Consider the following 21,350-nt stretch of genomic DNA (forward strand, 5'->3'; position numbering starts at 1 on the left):
TTTTCACCATCTTGTGTAAAGAGATGAACCGAAAGTGTTAATGACGAAATCAGGTTAAAAATATATATGATTGCGATCTTAATGCTTTGTTTTTAATTTATAAATTTTAATAGATTGTATGTGATTTTAATTTTGTGCGGATTATTGATAAACATCGCAGAGTTGATATAGATTCTTGAGGATTTAAGCACAATACTTCAAAATCTCATTAATTTTTGTTGGATCAAAAGAATTACTAACATACATTAAGCAATCTCACAAAATCCATCATTTTATGAAATCCAAAAAAATATTTTATCATTGAATACCATCAGATTTTAATAGATTTTAAACAATCCTGATCAAATACCATCAGATTTTTAAACATAATTTAAAATCCTGATTGAATACTAACATATTTTAAAACGCTAATTCTCAAGATTTTAATGGATTTTATACCATCTCAGTTGGATAAGTAATAAATAACAATGTCAACGATTTTTTGTTGATAGGAGGATCAGGAGGATGCTGCTGAATTAGTCACAACACTACCAAGTGATTCGTACGTACCAGAATCTATTTACTATATTTGGCAGGATCAAGAAATGAATCTCCCATCTTCCTGTGTATATATTGTTATTCCTTTGATAAATTAGATGGGCTTTCATCCTTAATAGAAGGCTCACAGATTGAGTCTTCTTGTCTATATTACGCATTCTGAATTTTTTTCCAATTTTTTTTTCTTCCCTGTAAGAAATCATTAAAAAAATGGCGAATGACGAATCATTAAAGGATGAAAAAACCGCAGAGGAGAAGGCCTTAGATGACTGGCTTCCGGTCACTTCTGCCAGAAATGCCAAATGGTATTATTCTGCATTTCACAATGTCACAGCCATGGTCGGAGCTGGTGTTCTTAGCCTTCCTTATGCATTGTCTGAACTCGGTTGGTACGTAATTCTTTTCCAGGGTACATGTCCATATTGTTTCCTAGTCTCTCTGGTTCATCGCAACATGTTTGCCAATATGAAAATTATGGTGTTATGTGGGAACCAACTTGAAATTATGTTGCAATTGATGTATACACAAAATTTCAAGCATGAAAATTTTTCAATTGGTATTCATTTTTCTTCCTTCTTGAATTTCATGGTGGCAGTTATGCATGTTGCGTTATTGAGTATAGTGTAATATTATTTACTGTGCTTATCAGTGGTACATAGGTGATTAGTTAGAACAGAGTCTGCAAAAGCAAAAGAGGTGTAGATGTTTTATGTTTCCCCCTACAATATTAGTTCCTGCGAGTCAGATATATCATCAGCTATCTGATTTAGTTATGGCATATTTGTTTCAGGGGACCTGGAATTGTGATACTAACTCTTTCATGGATAATAACATTGTACACTTTATGGCAAATGGTGGAGATGCACGAAATCATTCCTGGCAAAAGATTGGACAGGTATCATGAGCTAGGCCAAGCGGCTTTTGGTGAGAAGCTTGGCCTTTGGATTGTTGTACCCCAACAGCTTATAGTGGAAATTGGTACTTGTATCGTTTACATGGTCACTGGAGGCAAATCTTTGCAGAAATTCCAAGAATCAGTTTGCCCGACCTGCAAACCTATCAAGACTTCTTACTTCATACTAATATTCGGCTCTGTTCACTTTGTCCTCTGTCTTCTTCCCAACTTTAACTCCATCTCAGGAGTTTCCCTAGCTGCTGCTGTCATGTCTTTGAGGTGAACACTCAAATATTTTGCAAGTAGTCGTGTGACTAGTTAACTACGAAACACACAGAGATTTTGCAAAATTCTAATCTACCTATTTGAATTTTCAAAACCAGATTAACTTCATGTAAAAGAGAATTCTGTTTTAGTCTGAAAAAGTGATTTCTCTTCTTTTCTTTTTGTAGTTATTCATCGATTGCTTGGATAGCCTCGCTTATGAAAGGGATTCATCAGGAAGTTGATTACAGCTACAGGGATAAAACCACAGGTGGAAATGTTTTGAACTTTTTCAGTGCCTTGGGTGATGTAGCTTTTGCTTATGCCGGTCACAATGTTGTGCTGGAAATCCAAGCCACAATTCCTTCGACTCCACAACAACCTTCTAAGAAGCCAATGTGGAAAGGTGTCGTCGTTGCATATATAATTGTTGCCCTTTGCTACTTCCCTGTTGCCATTGTCGGGTACTACATTTTTGGCAATTCGGTAGATGACAATATCCTGATCACACTAGAGAAACCAAATTGGCTCATTGCAATCGCCAATTTATTCGTGGTTATCCATGTAATTGGAGGCTACCAGGTATATTTCTGGTTCCTGAAATTCGGTTGCTGCCTACTTTGATTGCTTATTCTTGTTGTTAAATACGCCTGAAACTGCATGCAGATATTCTCTATGCCTGTTTTTGACATGGTAGAGACTTTCTTGGTGAAGCATTTAAAAATAAGTCCTTCTACACAACTTCGCATGGTTGTCAGATTTACATATGTTGGTACGTGAAATGATAGTGATTTTCTTCTGAGGATCTTTCTGTGAATCTTGTTCAGAGTAACAGGGTTTGTTGTTTTACAGGCCTCACATTGTTTGTAGCTATTGCATTCCCATTCTTTGGTGGCTTACTTGGATTCTTTGGCGGATTTGCTTTGGCACCTACAACATACTATGTAAGTGAAAGTAGAATGGCTCAGCATTCTGAAAACCTAACAAATTGATGCTTAACTATTTACTTTCTTGTGTAGCTTCCTTGCATCATCTGGCTTATCCTGGTGAAACCCCGTAGGTTCAGCAGGTCCTGGTGGATAAATTGGGTACGTAAACCTGGTAATTTTCATCTTTCAAATGCCTTGTTTAATCCGTCTTTGCCTGACCTTTAATGTTCTTGTACACAGATTTGCATAGTACTGGGTGTTCTGCTGATGATTTTAGCTCCTATCGGTGGACTTAAGACGATCATCGCTTCATCCAAAAACTACAAGTTCTTCGCCTAAATGTTAATGTGTACATTTTGAGTAGAAGATCATTAAATTCTCGGGCTTGCGAGGCCAGAAAAAGGAGTACCAGATGATGAGAAGAAAGATGATAAATACACATTGGCTCCTATTTTATGTTGCTTCCAATTTGACTATCAAGTTGATCAATATCAGAAATTTGTAATATAACAGAAGCAAATTGGACTTTGAAAAAAGAGAAGGAAAAACAGTTTAATCGAAGTTCAACAATGCTATTTCTGCGAATTTATGGCATGTTCGTATAGTTTCTTCTTACTCAAATTATCTGCAGAAGCATTATGAGCTAGCATAGACTACAGATTAGTGTCATATGTCAAGCATCCAAGTCTCCACTTTGGTTAACATGAACTTACTTGATTAAGCTCATCTAACAACATACATGTCCGAGTGTCGAACTTCATAATATTTTAAAAAAAAATTACATGTTTTTTCGTTTAAAATAATGTTCGAGTGCTGAGTATCCGAACATCCTAGTTTCGTGTCTTACTTACTTCCTATCATTTGCGCGTGCTATAAAACGAGGCCTTCCCCTATAAGTCGGGGTCCCCCAGCTCTGGGCTCTCCACTGAGCACTAAGCATTAAACTGGACTCCATTTCCGGATTGTCCGTGTTTTCATCTGCTTACCAACATTTATTGATTTAACTAGGGAATTATGCCCGCGCTACGCGAGCTCCCTTTACAGAATATTAAAATTTATACATCTTATGTTTTATTATGAAAAAAAAAAGGAGTTTTATGTATATTAATAATATTTTTTGAAAAATATCTGAATCATTCGGAGATACTTATAGCTTACTTTGGAAAATAAATGAATCATGCAAAGATACTTATAGCTTTCTTTTGAAAATTAACAGCAGCATGATTAGTATACATGACTCGTCACATTTACTGTGTGCACCCCGAAAAAAATAGCGCTCTATAAAAAATTTGTCGATAATTTTTATAAAAAAAAATACCATATAATCAAAGTATATCTCTGATCTTATGAACCAACAAAAAGAATGGTTTATATTTTAGTGCAATAAATTAACTTGTCAATTCTATATATTACGAATATCTTAACAAAAAATTGTACAAAACATAGTAGCTTAAATATGAATTGTTTTATAGTATTTTAGTCCCTGCTTACACAATCCTGGCTATGTTACATGCACATCAATTATGCTTGATGGTTAAACGTAAATGGCCTTTAGACAATTCACCCCACTGTGTGATGAAATAAGGTTCACATTTGCCTCATTGATTTTTGTTGTACAGGTCCGGGAGCAACTTACTATACTGAATGCAGAGAGTTTCTTTGTCTTGAACCCCAAGTAAAACTTGGTTGTAGCTAATTCATCACATTCTTCTGTGCATAAGAAAAGCCCAGATAAAGGAGGAGATGAAATGTGCTGCAAATTCACCATATTCTGCTTCATTGCCCCCCCATTGCATCTGGAAATTCAAATTGATTATCAGTAGGCTGCAGATGGGTCATTTGACACTTGTCGTTGCGACTGCAGCATGGAGGGCACATTTGATGGGATAAGTGATTGGTCCAGCTGCATAGGAGGAATAGGCTTCTGAGGCCTATTCGAGTTAATAATTTGCTTTTCATAAGAGTCTAATTTATCCTTGTATCCCATCTGTATATTGCTCTTCGAAATTTGTACGAATGATAGAAAACGCTCAAGCACATTTTTAAAAGATTTAAGCTCCTCAAGTTGTGGGTTGTTCCCTTGCTGTGACTGTGGCTGTTGTAGTAGAAGAGACTCGTGCTGTAGTAAGAAGTAAAAGATACATTTTTTAAGATCATGGTTATATCTAACTCAAAATGTTTGCTTATCAAGAAACTTGATTACATACATAGCTCACTGAAACATTATTAACTTGGAAACCAACTCTTTATGGTAGTATTGAACTCAAATTTTAAATTATAAAATAAGCTCATAGAAATAAATGTCCATTTATAATTATCAGTTTCAAATCTATAACCCCAAAAATAAAAACACATATCAACTTAAAAAATATTAGAAAGATTAATTTTATTATGTATAATTTTCTTTTAAAAAAGTAAAATTTTAATTTTTTCCAAACATGTATTGGTCATTTTAATATTAACTTCCCGAACTTATAATCAATTCATACCCAATTTTTTAAAAATGATATTAACATATGAACTCATATATAAAAAAAAATTATACCTGACAACTGTCTACATCAAAACTTTATCCGCTCAAAAAATAAACACGAAAATCATATCACACAAAATTATTTTGGGAAGAATAATTATATCAAGTTCTTGTTAAATTTTTACTACGTATAAAAAAACATATTTGTTAATGTTATTCCCCAAAATTAATATAAATTAGTTTCTAGTTAGTTATCCATATTAACTCCTAAATAAATTAAATAGAGACGAAATATCAATTAGACACATCTAAAAAGGTCTTTACATAAGGCACAACTTAAAAAGAGGAGCCTAATAATTGTCCAAAAAAGCTAAAGCAAAACACTTCTCTCCCCTTGCATGCATTCAAACAGCCGCGCTGCAGTAGAAGGGGCGGCAGATTTGTCCGAGGAAGAAAACGCCGATATGGAGTCCAGGCCTGAGATCACGACAAAAGGTAGTCTGTACACTATATTCCCTGTAATGCGTATAACAACCAAGAAATAGTTACTTGTGTTTCAAAGGGGGATTAAACTCTGAACTGATTAAAATTACTTGAAGACTATACATGTGCTCCATCACCAACAATTGTGTAATGTATGAAAGATTAAATCATATGCCAAATTCTGATTTTGCATAGCATGCAGAAAAATAATAAACTTAAGTACGTGTGTAAGTCTCTTCCAGCGAAATTGGTAAACTTATGCATAGAATGCCTCATTAGTCTGTTTTAAGAAAAATACAATCATGATCATAGATTGTATGAATTTCAAATTATTAGTAAAATAATATATGATGTGCATTTTATGATAATCCAAAATTAAGTGAAAACTACCCTTGAAACAACCACTGACTTCTCGGAATGGTTTATATGCAAACAGATTTTGACAGGGATATATGCTCTGAACACCTCACTACGCAACAACTTATAATTAACACTATAAAAAATAAGGGCTTTTATTAGAAACTGAGAAAAAATTCTTTTATTTAGGAAATTTAGTATGGTGAGATTCTTTTTTTCTTTTTAGTGAGGTGATCACCAAATTCCAAAACGGTGTACTAAGCAAACAACACATGGAATTAATCTCAAAAGAAAGAATCCAATATCCACCATCTTTTTATCTCTTTTTAAGGTATATTATAAATTAGCAGTTCTAACACTTTTAAGACGTCATTGTTCAGCCAACTTTGGTCGTGAAAGTAGAGTGCGGAGAGCTCAAATTTTATGTGAAAGATGTCAATTTAATTAAATCTTAATGATTTGCTAAACTAACCTCTTTGATTTCGTTCCACATGTCCTTTGTTGCGATGCACGAAGAGTTTCCAGATATTATAAAGACAGGGCAGTCAGAGATATGTACATCTTCCGTCTCTTCAACTGCAATTACAAAAGTTACTGGTGGTAGTCTATTTGCAGCTTCGAATCAGTTAGGAAAGAGATGTTCTCTAAGAAAGTATGTAACCATGATTGGGGATATAGTACTGACTTATGTATAGGACTACTAAGGTGACTGTATAAATAATATGTTACCCTGTAATGGAACAATACATGTAGCCATGAAAGCTCACAAAAATGCTATAAGCCTGGAGGAGACTAAAATTATTTAACCTTTGACATATAATGAAAATTGTCTTTAGCGCAGGTGCTTATATATAAGTTGGCTTTAAACTCTTTGTGATTTTTGTACTATTTTGTAGATGATGAAGAGACTCATTGTTCTTTCCTAGGATTTTTATTAGTTACACACCTACTGAATTGATGTTAGAATAGAAACTCATGGCTGTAAAAATATACAGAGCTGCAATATGAAAATTAATGATACCTGGGTGATAATGAACAAAACTCATTCCCAATTTGAATATCTTGCATCTTTTTGTAGCTTCTAGTCTTTAGTCTTTAGTAGGTACACATATATATAGGTGGGATTTCCTGTAAACAAAACACATAAAACAAAATTCACTGGAATTTCAAGTCTAGCATTATGTCCCAAAATAGTCTATCACTATTATATCACTAAATACAAATGTATTAAAGCTTAACACCACTTTTGCCAAAGTCTGTTAATAGGTCATTCTTTGTTGCACTGAAGTAAATTCTGATACTAAAAATCCACAATCTTTATTTGCAACCTCAACTCTACGGTATAATATCCCTAAGGAATATATAGTAGCATTAATTTCATGAAAATTATCAGCCACTTTTTTTTTAATCGTGTAGGGAGCTTAAACTTCCGATACTTATTTATTTTAACAGGAAGTTCTTCACTAAAGTGTTTATTTATTTTAACATAAGATTTATTAACCTCACATCAGAAAAGATTACATCTTCCCACTGTTTAGCTATTACGTTCTTAAACATTTTATTACTATTGCCATATCACTAAATAAAGATGCATTAAAGCGTAACACCGCTAAAAAAAGATAATATCAAGAAAATGTTAATAGTTACTACTCTTCTCTGGAAAAATGTGTATAGAAAACACCAACACATGCATAATATAAATCTACATATATCAATATTATACTATATACTGAGATTATCAAATATTAGATTTTAAATCAATAGGCAGCAAACAGTTGCGAAATAATGTTAAAACTTTAAAATAAAATAGCTTTCAATCAGAGGAATACCACCACTTTTTTGTGTATTCTTTTATGATTCTGGCTACCACCATACCATCGCGGCCAGGGTGACAAACTTCGATCCGATTTCTGAAAGAAGAAACTGTAAAATATAAGCTACACACTGAAATTGGACGGTTGATACTTGAAAATTTTATGTCTTATAAATAAACTCTAAAAGTTATTCAAGAGATGACCTAGAAGGAATAACCATTTTTTGTGTAATAAAGGCAATATTGCAAAATTTTTATAAAAGCAATCACCTCAAGTTGCTAGCCAGATTATTGTGCTTATGCACTGGCAACAGAAGCAACCAATCGCGGAGCACCTGTACACCTTAGACAATTCTGGCCACTATCAATAAAGTTTGAAGAAGTCTATTATCGTTAATGTTTGAATAAGTCTGCGATGAGATGCAAGATTGTAGGATCAAAATGACAAACCTTCCGAGAAAATCTGTGATGAGATGCAAGATTGTAGGATCAAAAATGTACTTGCTTTTCTATTCGAGTAAGGGTTGTTTCTAATGTGTGCACAACGCAGGACTATAGAGAATCTGGAAAAAAAAAAGATATAACAGTGAAACAGGACAATTGTTATCTAAGTATGTAAAAGAATAAGAAGATACAAACAGAAGATATAATGCTATAATCCATCATAAAATTTGTAACACTTTACCATTTAGGAAAAAATTATTTTCCGTCCACTTCTGGTCAGTAAGAAACAATTCGAAAGAAATCTCAATCACCAATCCAAGGATTATGATGTTAGTTGTGTTTAAAAAGGAAGGTTTCTAACTTGGTCCCTCCATTTTTTCTTCCCTGTTTATAGACTATGCATCGCTACAACATCCAAAGAAATCAAGATTATAAAGAATCATTATGATAAGAAGCTAGGTCTTAGATATATTAAAATAAATAAACAAATCATAAAGAGAAGAAAAAACCTGAAGGGAATCGACATGATACAACTATTTTCTTCCACGAATTGTAGCTATTGATTTAGTTCAAAACTATATATACATCCTTATGAAACAATGTAAAATAATATCAAGTGATATTAATTATAGATGAAAATGAATATCTACATACAGAACTCAAATTGAGAGCAGAAGAGAAAAATTTAAAGTAAAATAAATGACTGAATTTAAAATACAGACAAACCAATACCCTTATCTGACGACGAAGGAGAGTGGACACTTAGTGACACTGGCTTTTGACCTGAACATATATTTAAAAAAATGAAAAAGGTTGAGCAGGTGAAGTACTACACAATCATATCTACTTAACACCTAAGATGAGACTTGGAATGAAAAAGTATAAAAGTGTGAGAATATCTTACAAAATCAAACAAACCCACATAGAATCACAAATCAAACACCTTATATGCATCAATCAAAAACTATCTGCAAGAAGTCAAATTCTCTTGAACCATATTGTAGCATTCAACACATCACAACATTGCAAGATGGATAATATGGGTGTGGAAAAACTTACCATCTTTTATCGAAGGGAGAGACGGCATCTGAGAGTAATTCGTTTCCGACCTTTAAATCAAACTTGATGAAACACGAAGATAATACACACCGGCGACACGGTTATGATTTTTGATATCACAGGTTGAAGCCCGTATGAATCCAAGAGGATGCCACATAATCCAAGAGGTTAATCCACATGATTGGAAATTTGAATTCAGAGGAAGAGAATTGAACGGCATAAATTAAGGAACAAACTGTGCTGGGCAGATGGGTTAACGGGTCTCGGGTGGATGGAGCAGGCAAATAAAACGGGCAAAATTAGGATTATTTTTGGGGCCTTCACTAGCATGCATTAAGAATATATGGATTTAATAGGTTATTTTCAAATTGTCCAAATTTCATATTTATTAAATTAATCCTACTTTTACCTAATTAATTATAATAAATTATTGATTAATATTTACTTGAAATTTGAAAAATTATTCAAACTATATAAGTTATCCAAAAGTACCGTATAATTCCAATTATAAATGATTACTCATTTGAATATTTAAAAATATCTAAGTTGCAAAAATTATTTTCAAAAATACGGTACAACCTCAATTGTAACGTGATACCTTGTAATTTTAACTTTTATTTACAAATAATTTTGATTGCACGGATATTTTTGTAGACTTCCCAAATTATTTACATGTAAATTAACTCTTAACATTAAACTTAACAATTTTTATCATTACATTACAAAAGTGATTTTGAGTTAAAAGTAAACTTTTTTGATAAAAAAAAAAAAAGTAAACTTAACAACTTATAATAATATGTATAAACCATTTACTTATATAAAATTATAGAAATATTTTTTTTAAAAAAAATTCATTCAAACATATATAAGATAAACACTTTTCATATTTTCTGAAACACTTTTTTGTTGAATTATTTTTTATTTTGGATGTGTTTGGATGAATTTGAATAAAAGAAATACATGTTTCCGTATATATATTTTTACAAATAAATGATTTATTCCTAAAAATAAAGTAAGACAAACATGATTATAAAAATACAAATAAATAATATTTACGACAATTTTAATGAAAAAAGAGTTTAAGGTTATAAAATGTAAAAATTATAATATTTAGGTTGCAACTATTAAAATAAAAGTACTCAATGTGTGTTTGGGACAAAATTTAAGATTAAAAATTGTAATCAATTCTTAATTGTGATTTATTTAATATTAAATATAAATTATTATTACTATTATATGTTATGTATTGTATATTTACATACAAATACTATTTTATAGAAAAATTTATAATCATAATTACCGCTATTGAAAAACATTAATTCTTGTGTTAAAAAAATTTATTAAGTTTTGATTAGGTTTATTGCTGTATATCAGGTTCAGGTTGAAGTAGTATAAGCAAATAAAATTGTAGGAGAAACAAATGCTAAGAGATTCATCTCCAGTTTGCCGGGAAACCTGTCGGAAAACAAATACATCTAATATTCCGGCGAAGCTTTATTTGTTTAGGTAAATTACTTTCATTTTTGTAGCTTATTCAATAATTAAACTTGAATCACAATATATTTCTTAGAAACCCCTTAAAGATTGTCTCTTTATGCTTTTCTTGCCGAAATTATGTAGAATTAATTATTCAATTGATGTTTTATTTCTTGATTCTCTTCTAGAATTTAAGTTATGCACTGATTTTTAGGTTTCTGTTTCTTGATAGATTTGCAATTGTGTGAGTGATTAAATTTTCAAGATTGGATCTTTAGTTACTTATGAGCTACGAATTGAGGAAATATGTATATTGGGTATACGATAATGACATTATGTATGAATTTTGATGATCAGTTTATATTTGTTTGTAGTGAGAAAGATATCAAGTTTGATGTTGGTTTTTATTTTGAATTATATATTTAAGGGTTATGTATCGACATGTGATTAATTTGATGCTGTTCTGCCTTTTCTGTAAGCTGGATTTTCTTTAGCTTCAATCTGGCTTTTGCATTGTGAAAGTTTGTTAAGATATATATATATCACTTAATGACTAAATGAGTCCAATCGCTCAGTGGCGTTATGTTACTGGGCTTGGTACTAGCAGATTATATGTGCACTTAGGTGCTTTACTTTTGTATGTCATGGCCAAGACCATAGTCCCAAAAAGTTATAACTTCTTACAGCTAGAGTGACGAGGGAGCATGGTGGAGAAGATGTTGAAAATATACACTAATATAAACTTACATACTAGTGTATATATTTTTAATATATATGAATGGGTAAATGACTGAGCGTCTATATTCCTGTTGCCTGTTTTCTCTATGTGATGATCAGCAAATAGCTTAACTATATGAAGATCTACTTCAATTAAACTATCATTGTAGTCTCTCAGTAAAAGATAATAGTTTTACAAGAACACGAGTTGGATAAATGGGTTGATATGGGTGCGGCCTATTCAAATAATTCTGAACTTCATTTGCAAGAACTGCAAAACAATAACAAAAATGATCATTTTTTTTTTTGGGGGGGGGGGGGGGGGGGGGGGGGGGGGGGTTACAAGCTCAGTTTTGAGGAAAATCAAAATTATGGAGCAAATAGAAATCATCTGAATTGATGGAGGGATCATTGCATGTCACAGCCAAAATAAGAAACATGAAACTGGAATTTGCTTATTAGAAAATGCAGAATATCCAGGTAGGTTATTAATTGCCAACAGCAAAACTGTGAGTTAGAACATCAGTAGTGGGTTATGATTATTAGTTTGGTGTTGATGTCAATGCAGATAGTTGGTGGCTCAATTACTGACAAGGGCAGTAGTCTTGTATTATGTTGATAAGGTCTTTCAGATGCCAGACACGCAATTAAACCGAGAAAGAAGCCAAATGAGCTAGTGTCCTAAATGAAATTGGAAAAGGCAAACATAACATACCATGTCTTTCTGAAGGAATTGGATCAGTGTTAATCATAGCATCAAACTAAATTAGAATGATCTTACAATCTATAATGTTCTATCAAGTATCAAGTACATATTGAGTTCTTGCCAATCCTCATCATAGTATAGACGCGGTGCTTTGTCTTCCCAAGGTCCGTCAGAAAATCTCTTGTTGTTATTTGTTGCTTGCACCGGTATCATGAGTAGAGAAGCACATATTCATTAATTAGTTCATGCAAAAGGCTTCTTGGCATGAAGTTTTTATCACACGTGCATTGAAGTGAGGTACTACTGTGATTAACTGAAGGATTAATGTTTATCATTTTATGATTTATTAACGGTTAAGCGCTCTCGCAACTATCGCGCTTCTGTCTAATTGTTATGACTTTTGGCATGACAGAGTCAGTGAGAGACTCAATCTGGTAGCAGCAGAGAAAGACAACAGTTGCTTTAAACAATGGCAGTCGTTATAGTTATAATTACTGTTGTACTCATGTCACTTGTGTTTCGAATTCTTTATGTCATCTACTGGAGCAGCAAGCCCTTTCAAACCAAGCCCAGAAAGCCTGTCAGGACACTTATTATCCTGGGTTCAGGTGATGCCTGCTTGTCATGTTTCTGTCATTGTTTAGGATAGTTTCCTACCATGTCCTGTTTATCGTATCGGATTAAAACTTTCATCTTATTGTTCTGATTATCTCTAATTAGGAGGCCACACTGCAGAGATGCTAAATCTCTTGTCAGTGCTGCAAGCCGATCGATTCTGTCCAAGATATTACATCGCTGCTGCTACTGATAATATGAGCCTTCAGAAAGCAAGCGTGTTTGAGAACCTGTTGGCAGATAAGGTGATGTATACTCTTTGATCCTGTCCACATGTGTATATGCTGTTTCAAGGACTATTTCTTGCTCCTTCAGTTACTGATGAATGAAAATACTAATTAAGCAATTGAATGTGGAGAGGACAACTTAAATAAAAAAATATGCAAAAAGAATATTTAGATACTTGCATGATTTAGTCCTTGTAATTAGTGGCTAAAAAGAGGGAAATAAACAGTTTTTTAATATTATTATTATTATTATTATATTATTATTATTATTATTATTATTATTATTACTATTGTTATTATTATATATTTTTGTTGTAGACAGGAGGCAAATCAGGAAAAACTGCTGAGTTCATGCAAATATATAGAAGCCGTGAAGTAGGCCAGTCCTATGTAACCTCCATTGGAACTACCATATATGCTGTTGCTCATGCCCTGTTGCTGATGATGAAAATTAAGCCCGAAGTGGTAAAATTTTGACCTCTATCTTTGTTTACAGATAATTACTATTTTCATATATACAAGTATTCATTTAACTTTAACATACTTCTATGTAGATTTTATGCAATGGCCCTGGAACTTGTATACCTTTGTGTGCGATTGCATTCTTTTTCAAGGTCAGTCTGTCGATTAATATCTTATACGTAGTTCATTCTTTAGGTTTTCTAATAATTCAGCGTATAACATTGAAATATGATGTACAGGTGTTGGGAATGAATTGGTCATCCATATTTTACATAGAGAGCATAGCTAGAGTGAAGAGGCTATCGCTTAGCGGTATTATTCTGTACAAGTTGCACATGGCTGATCAGTTATTTGTGCAGTGGCCGCAACTACAGAGAAAGTATCCACGAGCACATTACGTTGGCCGTCTCATGTAACTGACTATTCCCGTGATTTTCACTGCATTCCAAGAAATTCTGCTAAGGCTCCTTGCCCAACTCAGTTCTACAGCCAAATTGTTGATATCTACACCCTAAAAAACTGCTTGAGTTCTTGTTTCCCTGGATTATAGTTCCTGACAACATAAACACTTCACATGGAGGACAACAGATGGACAAATAGGTTTATTTCTGTAGTTGATAACATATATTGATCTTAAAGCCCGTTCTGAGGAGTAGTACTATGTACATGGCTCTGCTTTGTAATTGTTGAGATTAAAAACAAATTAATGTGAATTTTCGATGCAAAGCTGATAGTGTTCGAATTCAGAGTCCTTGAAAATTATCAGAAACGGGATCCTCACAGGCCCTCCCTATGCTTCACTACTAATTTATGTGATAATGCTTAGACATGAAATTTGTGAACAAATTCTATTTTTAGCTGTATAGTTTGGATTGTACTTTAAGTAATCGAACTCAGTCGACCTTTCATACTTAAAAGAGAATCTTAACGGAGAGAAAGGAGGATTAGGAGAAAAATATAGAAAGTCTTGCATGAGAAGAGAAAGAATGAGAGATCTGCATGTGATGACATTTAGGGAAGTGCATTATACACCTTCATTTTTTGTCTTCTTGTTTTGCCTAAGAGCAAAAGTGATTTTCATTTTCCGCCAAGTTGTTCACACCCAACAGAACTGGTGCCATTTAAAAAAAAAAAGAAAGAAAAGAAAAAGAACTGGTGCCTGTTGGCTGTTGCAACCTTCTTGAAAGTAATTAATACATGTCATAAACAGAAATTATAGAAATTAAATAGAGATATGTGGTCTTATGATTCATAGTCAATCTCTCGATATTATAAATCTGTAGCACGATTCCATGTCATAATAGAAAAAATATACTCTCTCCGTCCCTTTTTAGTTATCAAATTTGACTTTTGACCAGTCAAATTAGTTAAAGTTTAACTGAATTTTATTAATATTTTATCAATTGATAAAATAAAAATAATTATGTCACCAAAAATAACTTTTAATCTACTTTAATATGTAATTTTCAGTTTTTTAAAATAATGTAAGAGTGACTTATAACTTTTGGTCAAAAATTAGTCAATTTGACTAATAAAAATAGAAATGTAACAACTAAAAAAGGTCGGAGGGAGTACTATTTATAACAAAATGAAATAATAATAACATACCATTTTTAATATATAATCAATCAATATAATTAATATCATCGAAACAAAATGTCTTATAAATTTAACAAATTTTATCTAATATCTTATAATTCCAATTTTAACCAACGCCGTAACACTGATGAAGATGCTTAGGGTCAGCTTATTCATACTCTTTTTCTAAAAAAGTTATAAACAAACTTCTTACTTAAAATAAATAAGTTATAAATACTAATTTTAGAGATTTTTCTTTTTGGGAAATTGGATTTTACACAAATATGTAGGATAATTTTATTTAAAAAATAGTTTATAATAATTTATTATCATATTAATAATTTTTATATCTTATAAGCGATTAATATCAGAAATAAAATATCCAAACATATATTAAAATCAAATTTTCACTTATAAGTAATTTTTATATATTTTTTTAAAAATTTTAAGTCAGACCGCAAAATTGCAACGAACAATATGCTGCTGCAGCTGCCCAAGTTGAGGAGATTACAAGAGCACTGTGTTACCGGATAAAGCCTAGCGTACAGTAACACCCCAAATTTAGAATTTGAAATCTCGTAGCCACTTCATTAGACAAGGTTATGTCAAAGGCTAAGCACCGGCAATCCTGATTTTACAAATAAATGTCAGCTGGAGCTTCAACATTTGTTGGGAGAGTTTCTGTTGACTTTATGCCCAAGTGATGCCATTCAAAAAGTTTAAGCAATTGAAACAGAAGACGCCTTGAACCAGGACTAGTAACAGGTGGCTTTGTCTTGTTAAAGTTGCATGTAAAAGATGATTTTTCAAGGAACATCCTTAGTTTATTCAGAATTATATGCTCCGAGAATATAGTCACTAAGATTGCTCATGCAAAACCTGCTATAAATAGGATTGAAATGGATGTTAATTCATAACAAGAGTAGAACCTCATTATCTACTGAAATTTCATATTGTTTTCGACTTATATAGTTATATGATGGCCAAGTTTGTCACTCTGTGTTTGGTTTTTCTGGTGCTAGTTGTGATTGATGGAGCACGAACTCCACCAGGAATAGCTAAGAATCCAAGCAATGCAAGTTGTAAAAAGAAGGAATTCAAGAACTGTTACAATCTTGTTCATGTGTGTCCCAAGTTTTGCCCTGATTCTTGCCATGTCGAGTGTGCTTCCTGCAAACCTATATGTGGCCCCGAAAGTCCAACCGTTTCACCACCAGATTCTCAGACTCCCCCTAAGTCTCCCAAACCTTCTCCGACGCCAAAACCATCACCACCTACACCTAAACCTCCCACGCCTTCTCCATCAACGCCTAAACCACAATCACCTACACCTAAACCTCCCACGCCTTATCCAACTCCTTCTCCATCAACGCCTAAACCAAGCGTGCCTTCACCTAGTCCACCACCTCCCTCACCTGCTCCTACTACTCCATCAGCGCCTAAACCATCACCTCCCACGCCTGCTACACCTTATCCAACGCCTTCTCCATCAACGCCTAAACCAAGCGTGCCTTCGCCTAGTCCACCACCCCCCTCACCTGCTCCTGCTACTCCATCAGCACCTGTGCCTAGTACACCCCCCTCAACTACGCCTACTCCTACCACGCCATCAACACCCACGCCTCCTCCCCCGTCACCTACTCCACCACCTCCTAGCCCTTATCCTACTACTCCTTCGACACCATCCCCAGTAAGCCCGACCCCTGATTCAGCTTCATCTCCAGCAAAGGCCAAGTGCAAGAACCAAAACTACCCTCAGTGTTACAATGTGCAGCATACATGCCCTAGCGCATGTCCTGGTGGATGTCAAGTCGATTGTGTCACTTGTAAACCAGTCTGCAGTAAGTTAATTCAACCTTAAGCTTCTACAATTTCAGCAACATATAATTCCAAATTATTATTGTCAATCACATTCCAATATTTGTTCTTCATGGTATAATGCAGATTGTGATAAGCCAGGAGCTGTTTGCCAAGACCCTCGATTCGTTGGAGGCGATGGCATTACCTTCTACTTCCACGGCAAAAAAGACCAAGACTTTTGCCTAGTCACCGACTCCAACCTACACATCAATGGTCATTTCATTGGCAAAAGAAACCAAAATATGCAGAGGGACTTCACTTGGGTTCAATCAATTGCCATCTTCTTCGACACTCACACATTATACCTTGGTGCTCAGAAAACTGCAACATGGGATGATACAGTCAACCATCTAGAACTCTCACTTGATGGTGAATCCATTCATATCCCTGAAACAGAAGGCGCGGTTTGGAAATCAGAAGCTGTCCCAAATGCATCCATCACTAGGATTAGTAACACTGACAATGTGATCATAGAAGTTGATGGTATGTTCAAAATCACAGCCAATGTGGTACCAATCACGGAACATGAATCACTGGTACACAATTATGGCATTACTCAAGATAACTGCTTTGCTCATCTCGATCTCGGGTTTAAGTTCTACTCATTGAGTGATCAAGTGAGTGGAGTCCTGGGACAGACTTATAGAGATGATTATGTGAGCAGGGTTTCTATGGGTGTGTCAATGCCTGTACTGGGAGGTAACAAAGAGTTCGCAACTTCAAGCCTCTTTGCCACTGACTGTTCTGTAGGTCTGTTTAAGGGCAGTCAGAGAAATAGTCATGAAGCTTCATCTTTGGCTCTGGAATTGCCAAGCTTGACATGTGGTAGCCATCAGAATGGCAGAGGAGTTATCTGCAAGAGATAATTGTATTTCGATTTCATTGCATGCAGCTCAAACAAGGGACTGCAGCTGATACACTATTTACTAAAGAAATCTTCTGAATTTGATAATGTCTTTTAATTCATGAATAAGGTTGGAATCGACCATTTATGTTCAAGATGTAACTCTTCCAATACAATCAACACGGAATTTGAGTATGCAGCCTTCTTGTTTTCTCTAATATTTTAAGTACTTGTTTTGTTCAAGAAGGTTTATGTCAGGATTGTTTCTTTTAATTTGTATGCTAAGTTGGTTACATTGAAATATTATGTCCTCATGTCACTGACTATTCCCAGGATTTTCACTTCCTTACTCTCTAAGATAATTTATACGCCTCTGGTTTCTTCTAACATGTCTGTTCTATAACTTTAAAAGAGAAACAAAGATGAAAGCTCTATAACTTTAAAAGAGAAACAAAGATGAAAGCCCAGAGAGTCCATTAAAAACAAAAATGAGGCAAACACGGCGAGAGTAGCAGTATGATTTAATATTACATTCTTTCCTTCTTTCCCACTGCAAATAGGCAGATTTTTCCATTTCATTTTAAATACTTCAACAATATTTCTTATTAGTAGTATCTATTTTGATACATATAAACCAAAAATTTAGCATTGCATTATAAATAAAATACGAAGTAAAATAGACATATTTCATATGAAAACTTAATAAAATTTTGTTAAGTAGTTGGACTCTTCTAAAGATTTGTAATCTCTACTGTTCAATCAACATAAAATGGTTAAATTTTGGGTATGGTAAATTTTGTTGATCAACTATCTTTAAAAACAGTCTTGAACATTCAAGTTTTACATAGTTTCACTCCCTATAAAATCCATGTCATCTTTCCACTAGAGGAATTGCAGAAACTTGATTAACATTTCTTTCATCTGAAACTTTGCTAGCATTCTCAGCTATTGCCTTGATCTCCAAATCATCAACATAGTGCTGATATAAATATGATGTGAATCCCCATATAGCCAAAACCATAGAAATCACCTTCACTCCATTCATCTTGTCATTGAAAGTAAAGACGGCCACAACAGGAACAATAGGCAATGCCAGAGTACTGATCACATTGGAGAACAGAGAAGATATCTTGTAGATGAGTCCTACAGCTCCCACATTGAAAATTTGCCATGTAATTGAGATCCAAATCAAAGTCATCAAGTAGGAGAGATTTCCTAGCTTGAAGTTTTCCATTTCTTTGGTTAAAGTCTTCCATTCACCACTCGCAAAGAGCCCTATAAGTATGACAACAGTTGCAATTGCACTTTGGTAGACAATCAACTTCACCACCATCCGAACACTACTGTTTCTCAGAACCTTACGGAAGGCAAGCTGTGTCACGGAGAGCATCAGAGCATATCCAGCTGAGGCAGCTAGAGTGCAGATGAATCCAATTGCATACTTTCCTTTCGTGGCACTTGAACCCGAAGAATCATCAGGTGAGAAAACAAGGAGTACTGAAGAAATGGTGAGCAGGACTAAAGAATTTATTATAAAAGCAGTCAACTTTTGGCCATTGAGGAAATAAGAAAAGAACGCGTTGAAGCCTAGCTGACTTGCACATACGAGAGTATAGGTTGAGACCGGGAGGTACAGAAGGCCTATTGAGTATAACATGCAGTCTGCAGCAAGGAATACACCGAGGAAGATAAAAAGCGAAACCATGAGTATAGGGGAATATTTTCTCCTGTTGGTCTCTTCTGAATGTTGTTTTTCATTTGATGCCAGAAAGATGAAAGGTACAAGAACCGGAAAGCCTACTGTTTGAACTAGTGTTGACATCCATTTGCTGTTTCCGCCTTTGTCATAGTAAAGTCTTCCCAGGAGCGTGGCCACAGACTGGCCACAGAGTACAAAGACGGAATAGATGATCATCTGGATCCACCAACTGTATCGCTTAAGCGAGAAGCCTGGTCGGAGATTTCTTCTGGCATTTGTATCTCCAGATGGAACTGCTGGTTTAGCTTCTTGAGCTGGAAAAATATAAGACATAATGTGTATTAGTGCTTGAACATCAGACAGAAATGACCAACAGGTTACTGTTTTATTGATTTCCAGGTGTGCACAGAAAAGTAACAAACATATAATTACAGTCTGCTGACCACACTAAAAGCATGATCTGAATGAGGCGTGGGAGGGATGCAAAGAGCAAAACTTGCCACAACTCTACCTTTTTTTTGCAAAATAAAACCATCCATAATCGACTTAATGGAGAAATACTCATTAAAAAAACCCTGTTGAAGAGTTATACATATACCTGACTTTCATAACTATCAAGTATCACCATCTTTCTTAAAGTTGAAAAACATTATAAAAAGTGATATAGAACAAAGTACTTCAAAACAAGAAAAAAAAACTGAAATTCAAGTTTCACTTACACATGATGTTTGATGGCCCTGTTATGCACTCTTCATGAACTTCCCCCATAACTCAACAAAGGGAGAGAGAGGGAGGGAGGGAGGGAGAGAGAGAGAGAGAGAGAGAGAGAGAGAGAGAGAGAGAGAGAGAGAGAGAGAGAGAGAGAGAGAGATGATCCTATGTCATTCAGTTGTTCTTGAGTTTGTTTGTTTGGGAGTCAGAGTAACTGAATAGAGAGTGAGTGTTATATAAGCAAGTTAGACCAAAATATTCAACTTAATACTGGATGACATTATTGAAGAAGCCAGGTATTTAAAGATGGGGCACCACAATGAGCTTGCTGTAATAAATATTTCGGCCCTCGTTCATACTTGGAAGTTACAAGTATGGTTTAATTGGAAGATCATATTGTCCTTACCTCTATTGGTAAGCATTGGCTTTGATATGGACAATGTGTCATGTTGGCCCGCACCACCTCTTTATTTTTGTCCCACACTTATCTTTTTCCCTCTGTTACGAATGCATTTCCATTTCCACTACTTTTATCTTTTACAATTAAATATTCAACAACTATTTCCAAAAAATCTTTTAGACATTTCTATTATTTTTACTAACACTAACAATAATAATAATAATAATACTCCTTTTATGAACATAAATAAATTAATTAAAATTAGTTTTAAGAAAGAAAACAAATTTGAATAATAACATTAATAGTTATATGTAATTAATTACTTTTATAATTATTTCTCCGATGAAGATTTATTGGCGGAAACCAGGATTTAGAATTCACATGATATGCATGAAGCAGTGGAGCGATGGCGGTCGGCAGAACGGGATAGAGCGATTTTAATTGTGCGATGGGGCTGTGAAGTGTGAAAAACAGAGACAACACCATGTGTATAAGTTTAGTTTGATAGAGAAGGGAGAAGCATAGTTGTTTAAATTTTTGCACTGCTTAGAGCAAGTCCAATAGGTGTGCTAAATCTAGTCTTAAATCCAAAAATAGGGAATATGGGATAAAATTGCACTCCAACACTATGCTAGTGATGTGCTAAATCACTAGCACAAGCCTCCCCTTCCCTATTTTTAGAATATGCTAGCCACTTCTAAACTATTTTTATCATTAAAATATTCATTTATCTCTCTCCTCCACATCATTTCCCTCTCTTCTCCACACCAAAGTTGTTTAAGTTTAATATTATTATAATAA

General features: G+C 34.1%; 4 protein-coding genes and 1 long non-coding RNA gene across 18 annotated transcripts; 3 read left to right on the forward strand and 2 right to left on the reverse strand.

Annotated features, from left to right (window-relative positions):
• Positions 1–611: 611 nt before the first annotated feature.
• LOC108197410 (lysine histidine transporter 1-like) lies at positions 612–3,254 on the forward strand. The gene is made up of 7 exons (XM_017365022.2): positions 612–926; positions 1,328–1,711; positions 1,885–2,278; positions 2,363–2,468; positions 2,549–2,640; positions 2,716–2,784; positions 2,866–3,254. The coding sequence occupies exons 1-7, from the start codon at positions 748–750 to the stop codon at positions 2,962–2,964; spliced, it is 1,323 nt and encodes a 440-aa protein (XP_017220511.1). The 5' UTR covers positions 612–747; the 3' UTR covers positions 2,965–3,254.
• A 2,104-nt stretch (positions 3,255–5,358) lies between these two features.
• On the reverse strand, positions 5,359–9,576 carry LOC108196388 (uncharacterized). 12 transcript variants are annotated; one of them, XR_010288118.1, is made up of 11 exons: positions 9,255–9,572; positions 9,100–9,163; positions 8,928–8,978; positions 8,705–8,783; positions 8,437–8,600; positions 8,202–8,314; positions 8,022–8,112; positions 7,768–7,848; positions 6,960–7,066; positions 6,411–6,514; positions 5,359–5,614 (listed from the first exon to the last, which is right to left on the reverse strand). It is a non-coding gene; the product is annotated as an uncharacterized LOC108196388 (long non-coding RNA). The 12 variants fall into 12 exon arrangements; XR_010288115.1 differs by having other exon boundaries at positions 8,705–8,978; positions 9,255–9,574; XR_010288113.1 differs by having other exon boundaries at positions 8,437–8,783; positions 9,255–9,573.
• A 1,027-nt stretch (positions 9,577–10,603) lies between these two features.
• LOC108210568 (uncharacterized) lies at positions 10,604–14,183 on the forward strand. Of its 3 annotated transcripts, XM_064085827.1 has the most exons (7): positions 10,641–10,760; positions 12,016–12,317; positions 12,566–12,761; positions 12,874–13,013; positions 13,314–13,460; positions 13,550–13,609; positions 13,697–14,183. In XM_064085827.1, the coding sequence occupies exons 3-7, from the start codon at positions 12,623–12,625 to the stop codon at positions 13,871–13,873; spliced, it is 663 nt and encodes a 220-aa protein (XP_063941897.1). In that variant the 5' UTR covers positions 10,641–10,760; positions 12,016–12,317; positions 12,566–12,622; the 3' UTR covers positions 13,874–14,183. The 3 variants fall into 3 exon arrangements, with proteins under 3 accessions (XP_017237402.1, XP_063941897.1, XP_063941898.1); XM_017381913.2 differs by lacking the exon at positions 12,016–12,317 and having other exon boundaries at positions 10,604–10,760; XM_064085828.1 differs by lacking the exons at positions 10,641–10,760; positions 12,016–12,317 and adding an exon at positions 12,319–12,450.
• Positions 14,184–15,978: 1,795 nt separating this feature from the next.
• Positions 15,979–17,934, forward strand: LOC108223813 (uncharacterized). The gene is made up of 2 exons (XM_017398241.2): positions 15,979–16,876; positions 16,980–17,934. Exons 1-2 carry the CDS (start codon positions 16,012–16,014, stop codon positions 17,759–17,761), a joined length of 1,647 nt encoding a protein of 548 aa, XP_017253730.2. The 5' UTR covers positions 15,979–16,011; the 3' UTR covers positions 17,762–17,934.
• A 599-nt stretch (positions 17,935–18,533) lies between these two features.
• LOC108214921 (probable purine permease 10) lies at positions 18,534–20,356 on the reverse strand. Its single transcript, XM_017387172.2, has 2 exons — positions 20,158–20,356; positions 18,534–19,752 (listed from the first exon to the last, which is right to left on the reverse strand). Exons 1-2 carry the CDS (start codon positions 20,204–20,206, stop codon positions 18,611–18,613), a joined length of 1,191 nt encoding a protein of 396 aa, XP_017242661.1. The 5' UTR covers positions 20,207–20,356; the 3' UTR covers positions 18,534–18,610.
• Positions 20,357–21,350: the final 994 nt, after the last annotated feature.

Source organism: Daucus carota, chromosome 1 (genome assembly GCF_001625215.2).
Source record: "Daucus carota subsp. sativus chromosome 1, DH1 v3.0, whole genome shotgun sequence".
Taxonomy (NCBI): domain Eukaryota; kingdom Viridiplantae; phylum Streptophyta; class Magnoliopsida; order Apiales; family Apiaceae; genus Daucus; species Daucus carota.